Source organism: Tachysurus fulvidraco, chromosome 13 (genome assembly GCF_022655615.1).
Source record: "Tachysurus fulvidraco isolate hzauxx_2018 chromosome 13, HZAU_PFXX_2.0, whole genome shotgun sequence".
In the NCBI taxonomy this organism is placed as follows: Eukaryota; Metazoa; Chordata; class Actinopteri; order Siluriformes; family Bagridae; genus Tachysurus; species Tachysurus fulvidraco.
In genome coordinates this window covers 26134709-26141597 of record NC_062530.1, presented here as the reverse complement: position 1 = coordinate 26141597, position 6889 = coordinate 26134709, and the positions used below count along the sequence as shown (strand labels likewise).

At 43.1% G+C, this 6889-nt stretch overlaps 1 protein-coding gene across 1 annotated transcript in view; it reads right to left on the bottom strand.

Moving 5' to 3' along the window:
- The window catches only part of LOC113635193 (xaa-Pro dipeptidase), a 54649-nt gene extending 48875 nt beyond the window's left edge, over nt 1–5774 (bottom strand). The window contains exons 1-2 of the mRNA XM_027134484.2: nt 5620–5774; nt 3529–3715 (exon numbers count right to left, since the gene is read on the bottom strand). Of these exons, the coding sequence (XP_026990285.2) occupies nt 3529–3715; nt 5620–5639 (207 nt within the window). The 5' untranslated portion in view covers nt 5640–5774. The remainder of the gene's footprint in view (nt 1–3528; nt 3716–5619) is intronic.
- Nucleotides 5775–6889: the final 1115 nt, after the last annotated feature.

Here is a 6889-nt window from a genome sequence, read left to right as displayed (position 1 = left end):
CACACACACACACACACACACACACACACACACACACACACACACTCTTGGACGCACGCACGGACACACACTATCGCACGCACCCTCTCTCGCGCACCCTCTCTCGCGCACCCTCTCTCGCGCACCCTCTCTCACGCACGCACCCTCTCTCACGCACGCACCCTCTCTCACGCACGCACCCTCTCGCACGCACGCACCCTCTCTCACGCACGCACCCTCTCTCACGCACGCACCCTCTCGCACGCACACCCTCTCGCACGCACCCTCTCGCACGCACACACTCTCGCACGCACACACTCTCGCACGCACACACTCTCGCACGCACACACTCTCGCACGCACCCTCTCGCACGCACACACTCTCACACGCACACACTCTCGCACACACACACTCTCGCACGCACACACTCTCACACGCACACACTCTCACACGCACACACTCTCGCACACACACACTCTCGCACGCACACACTCTCACACGCACACACTCTCGCACACACACACTCTCGCACACACACACTCTCGCACACACACACTCTCGCACACACACACTCTCGCACGCACACACTCTCGCACGCACACTCTCACACGCACGCACACATACACAATATTTCTAACATTTAAATCAGTTCTATTTAGTCTTTAGATTAAACTCTGACAGAAAACGACAGCGTGATCTTTAAATCCCAGGTGTTACAATTTAAATCCAAACAATCGGCTCGAGATATTTCTCAGATCAAATCTTTCGGTGCTCGTGATTCGACTTGTCTTAATTTCCCCGATCAGTTAATTTCCATTTATTTCTCAAAAATGAAGGACTGTGGTTTCCTCCTATTCTGTCACTCCTTCACTAAACGTGTAGAGAGACTTTATGAAGAGAAATAAAGCTTGTAAGGAAACAGCACAGACTGTGTAGCTAACTGTTAGTCCTTTAGCCAATCAGCATGGAGAAGCACAGCTGGCCAATCAGAGCTGAGACCTGAGGCCCTGAGGTATTGATGGGTGGTTATTAATATATTTACTCAGTCCACTCTGCTTAACACAGTCTGGTTATTATTCCAGCTTTTTTGTTGTGATCTAATAACCACGCCCAGCTCCACTTCAGTCCCCAGAGTGTTCTGCTTTAATCCCGAAGGTCAGCGCAGGTGCACAGGATCAGATATCTGTCCTGTTTATGGAGATCTTAATCAGAAACACGAGCTCACATCAGCAGGTCTGATTTCTCCTCTCGCACCCTGTTAATGTTTCAGAAGCAATTACAGTGAAGTGAGTGAGGAGCGTTTCCCTGTGTGCGGCTCTGTGGAGCTCACGGCCTTCAGTCTGACTGCGTTCTCCTGTTTCCTCTGGGAGAAACACAGACCTGAAACAAGGTCAGTGTTTATGCCATGAGGAACCCAACAAAGGATAGAAGGAGCAGGTGGTGTGTGCTATGAGTGTGATGGTGTGTGTGTGTGTGTGTGTGTGTGTGTGTGGTGTATATGTGTGTATGTGGTTTGTATGTGGTGTGTATGTGTGTGTGGTGTGTATGTGGTGTGTATGTGTGTGGTGTGTATGTGTGTATGTGGTTTGTATGTGGTGTGTGTGTGTGACTGTGCGTGTGTATGTGGTGTGTATGTGTGTGTGTGTGGTGTGTGTATGACTGTGCGTGTGTGTGTGACTGTGTGTGTGTATGTTTGTGTGTGTGTGACTGTGCATGTGTGTGTGTGTGGTGTGTATGTTTGTGTGTGTGTGTGACTGTGCATGTGTGTGTGTGTGGTGTGTATGTTTGTGTGTGTGTGTGACTGTGCATGTGTGTGTGTGTGGTGTGTATGTTTGTGTGTGTGTGACTGTGCATGTGTGTGTGTGTGTGTGGTGTGTATGTTTGTGTGTGTGTGACTGTGTGTGTGTGTGTGTGTGTGTGTGTGTGTGGTGTGTATGTGTGTGTGTGTGTGACTGTGTGTGGTGTGTATGTGTGTGTGTGTGACTGTGCATGTGTGTGTGACTGTGCATGTGTGTGTGTGAGCATGCGTGCGTGTGTGTGACTGTGCGTGTGTGTGTGTGTGTGACTGTGCGTGTGTGTGTGTGACTGTGCGTGTGTGACTGTGCGTGTGTGTGTGTGTGACTGTGCGTGTGTGTGACTGTGCGTGTGTATGTTTGTGTGTGTGTGGTGTGTGTGTGACTGTGCGCGTGTGTGTGTGACTGTGCGTGTGTATGTTTGTGTGTGTGTGACTGTGTGTGTGTGTGTGTGTATGTTTGTGTGTGTGACTGTGCGTGTGTTTGTGTGACTGTGCATGTGCGTGTGTGCATGCGTGCGTGTGTGACTGTGCGTGTGTGTGTGTGTGTGTGTGTGACTGTGCATGTGTGTTTGTGTGACTGTGCATGTGTGTGTGTGCATGCGTGCGTGTGTGTGAGAGACTGTGCGTGTGCGTGTGTGACTGTGCATGTGTGTGTGACTGTGCATGTGTGTGTGACTGTGCATGTGTGTGTGACTGTGCATGTGCGTGTGTGACTGTGCATGTGTGTGTGACTGTGCATGTGTGTGTGACTGTGCATGTGTGACTGTGCATGTGCGTGTGTGACTGTGCATGTGCGTGTGTGACTGTGCATGTGCGTGTGTGACTGTGCATGTGCGTGTGTGACTGTGCATGTGCGTGTGTGACTGTGCGTGTGCGTGTGACTGTGCGTGTGCGTGTGTGACTGTGCATGTGTGTGTGACTGTGCATGTGCGTGTGTGACTGTGCATGTGCGTGTGTGACTGTGCATGTGCGTGTGTGACTGTGCATGTGCGTGTGTCTGTGCATGTGCGTGTGTGACTGTGCATGTGCGTGTGTGACTGTGCATGTGCGTGTGTGACTGTGCATGTGCGTGTGTGACTGTGCATGTGCGTGTGTGACTGTGCATGTGCGTGTGTGACTGTGCATGTGCGTGTGTGACTGTGCATGTGCGTGTGTGACTGTGCGTGTGCGTGTGTGACTGTGCGTGTGTGTGTGTGACTGTGCATGTGTGTGTGACTGTGCATGTGTGTGTGTGACTGTGCATGTGTGTGTGTGACTGTGCATGTGTGTGTGTGACTGTGCATGTGTGTGTGTGACTGTGCATGTGCGTGTGTGACTGTGCATGTGTGTGTGACTGTGCATGTGCGTGTGTGACTGTGCATGTGTGTGTGACTGTGCATGTGTGTGTGTGTGACTGTGCGTGTGTGTGTGTGACTGTGCATGTGTGTGTGACTGTGCATGTGCGTGTGTGACTGTGCATGTGTGTGTGACTGTGCATGTGTGTGTGTGTGACTGTGCATGTGTGTGTGACTGTGCATGTGCGTGTGTGACTGTGCATGTGTGTGTGACTGTGCATGTGTGTGTGTGTGACTGTGCATGTGTGTGTGTGACTGTGCGTGTGTGTGTGCATGTGTGATCAAAAATGTTTTTTCCCACTTTTGCTTCAACACAAAGCTACAAGGTTGGTTAAGTTTTAGCCAACTGTGATGTTTACAGCTTACAACTCCATTTCCCCGCCTTTATAATCTAGGCCACGCCCCCTACTCGTGTGTCACCTGTCTGAAGAGCTCGTCCGTGTCGGTGCAGTATCTCTGCTTCTGCTCTCCTCCCTGCAGCACAACCACACTGTTGGGCTGAACAGAGTCTTGGGAACTTAGAGACTCACAAAGACGATGGCGGTTCTCTGTGAACAGAGCAGCAGACACTCTGAGAGTGTCCTTCCCCAACCAGTACACTGCCTTCCTGCAACACACACACACACACACACACACACACACACACACACACACACACACACACACATTACACTTGGTCAATAAACCTAATTCTAGACATATAGAGGTCTATAGGTAATGTGTGTGTGTATAATCTGTGTGTGTAATGTGTATGATGACTGATGTGTGTGTGTGTGTGTGTGTGTGTGTGTGTGTGTGTGTGTGTGTGTGTGATGAAGTGTGTGCAACGTGTATGTGTGATGACTGATGTGTGTGTGATGAAGTGTGTGTAATGTGTATGTGTGATGACTGATGTGTGTGTGTGATGAAGTGTGTGCAGTGTGTATGTACAGTAACGTGTGATGACTGATGTGTGTGTGATGCGTATGTGTGATGACTGATGTGTGTGTGTGATGCGTATGTGTGATGACTGATGTGTGTGATGCGTATGTGTGATGACTGATGTGTGTGATGCGTATGTGTGATGACTAATGTGTGTGATGCGTATGTGTGATGACTGATGTGTGTGATGCGTATGTGTGATGACTGATGTGTGTGTGTGATGCGTATGTGTGATGACTGATGTGTGTGTGATGAAGTGTGTGTAATGTGTATGTAATGTGTGTGATGAGGTGTGTGTGTGTAATGTGTGTGTAATGAAGTGTGTGTGATGAGGGTTGTGTGTGTGTGTGTGTGTGTGTGTGTGTGTGTATAATGAAGTGTGTACAGTAATACATAAGAATCTACTGGGTGAAGTTTTCCGTACAGAAAAACACTTCTGCTTGTTCACATGTTGTTTTAAAAATCCGGATTACAGCAAAAAAAACACACAGCAACCTGTGACACAAAAGTCCTGATACTGTAATAAACATGAGCATGTTCCTGCTTCACTCGTCTTTCTGTGGTGGAGAAAAATGTTCTCACGAGAAAAAGGGAAGAAAGCTCACGAGCCAGCCGCTCGGCGTGTGTTAATCTTCACGTACAGCATTTTTAATGAATAATTTGATCACATCTGCCACATCAGTCTGGACCCTGGACTCAGAGCACAGAGAAAGTGCCGATGTTTTATTGCAGGTGTGATGATTATCGTTAGAACCTTTACAGCTCACTTTAGACCTTATCACTGTCTATGTTACGTCAGGACACATACAGTAATCAGCCAGAAGACCCTGAAGTGCAGGCTAAAGACTAAACCACTGCCTTATCTCAGTCATCAAGACGTGAACTTTGAACATCCAAAGAGCAAGCAGAGAAAAAATAAGTGTTAAGTAAGAAAAAGGTTCAGCAATATTAGAAAAATTTGGTTTAGAATTAAACCAGTTTTTATATTATTAATAACAAAGATTCAGAAAACATTTTAATTCTTTTACATCATTATTACATTGAGAGCAATAATAATAATAATAATAATAATAATAATAATAATAATAATAATAACAACAATAATAATCATTATTGTTGTTATTATTATTTGTATTATTATAGCAAATATAATAAAAAAAACAATAAATAATAAGTAATAATAATACTAGTAATAATAAAAAATACTAATAATAATGAATAATATAATAACCAATAAATAATAGTGATAATAATAATAATAATAAGAAGAAGAAGAACAACAATAATATTTATTGTAATAATAATAATAATAATAATAATAAGAAGAAGAAGAAGAAGAAGAAGAAGAAGAAGAAGAACAACAACAATAATATTTATTGTAATAATAATAATAATAATAATAATAATAATAATAATAATAATAATAAAAAGCTTCATACAGAAACGTCTAAAATCTCATTATATTTATAAACCCTATAAATAAACAGGAAATATTTGAATTATTTATAAAGATTAACATTTAAAAAAAAGAGTTATTGTGAGATAAGCAGAAGTTTGTACAGAGTCCCAGAGAGCAGCAGCTTTACTCACCCTCCTTCTTCTGCAGCCATGTTGATCTGCAACAACACACAGTCACGTGACCGGATCAGCTGACAGAGTGCGCGTGTTTCCGGTTTAACACACAACTGCTCCTTCTCTTTAGATTACCTAAACACTGTTCTGGTTCTCAGTTCTAGAGTCAGTTCTAGAGCCAGTTCTAGAGTCAGTTCTAGAGCCAGTTCTAGAGTCAGTACTCTAAGAACCAGCGGTTAGGACATTAACTCATTAAGCGCTGAATAAAACACGATTCGAAAGCGTGCGCGTGCCTCTCGACGTCATCACTCCGCGCCTCAAATCTTTCCACTTTGATTTATAATCTAATAAATAATTCATAAAAATAATAAACACATAAACTGGGATTTTTATGTACATATTATTACTATTTATTACAGACACCATTGTTTAATCAGCGCTAGTCAAAATACGGAAAGCAAAGTGAAAGTAAAACAAACACAATGTAAATAAAAATAAAATCAATACAATAACAACAACAATAATAATAATAATAATAATAATAATAATAATAAAGCTTCATCATCTTCATCGCCATTTTCTTCTTCATCATTATCATTTTCATCACCGTTTTCTTCATCATCATCATCATCATCATCACTTTTCTTCATCATCATTATCATCTTAATCACCATTTTCTTCATCATCATCATCATCATCATCATATTCTTCTTTATCATCATTATGATCATGATCATCTTTTTCTTCATCACCATTTTCTTCATCATCTTCTTCTTCTTCTTCTTCTTCTTCTTCATCATTATGATCATCATCATCTTCTTCTATCTCTTCTTCATCACCATTTTCTTCTTCATCATCATTATCATCTTCTTCATATTATTTCACAAACTTCCTTTGTGTAGCATGACAAATTTAATGCAGATGAAGATTTAACATAATTCTGGTTAACTTGATGAGAAATGACAGGATAATAAACTGCCTTAATTCACTGAATTATGTGAATGAGATGAAAAGAGAAGAGAAATCTGTGTGGAACAAAACGTGTGAATCCTGTCATTATTTCATGTGTTGAGGTGTAATGGTCAGAAATGAGGACTGAGAGACGTCACAACTGACTTTAACAGTTCTGTGTAAGGTGATTTGTAATAAATTTACAGCATCTGATGCAAATAGCTATTTATTTTACCCCATAAGCCACAGAGAGGTATAAATTGCAGGTCTCTCAAGTGTCACGCATTGACAGTGACAGTCACGCATTTGGGTCTTTTGTCATACTCTCCTGCCACAC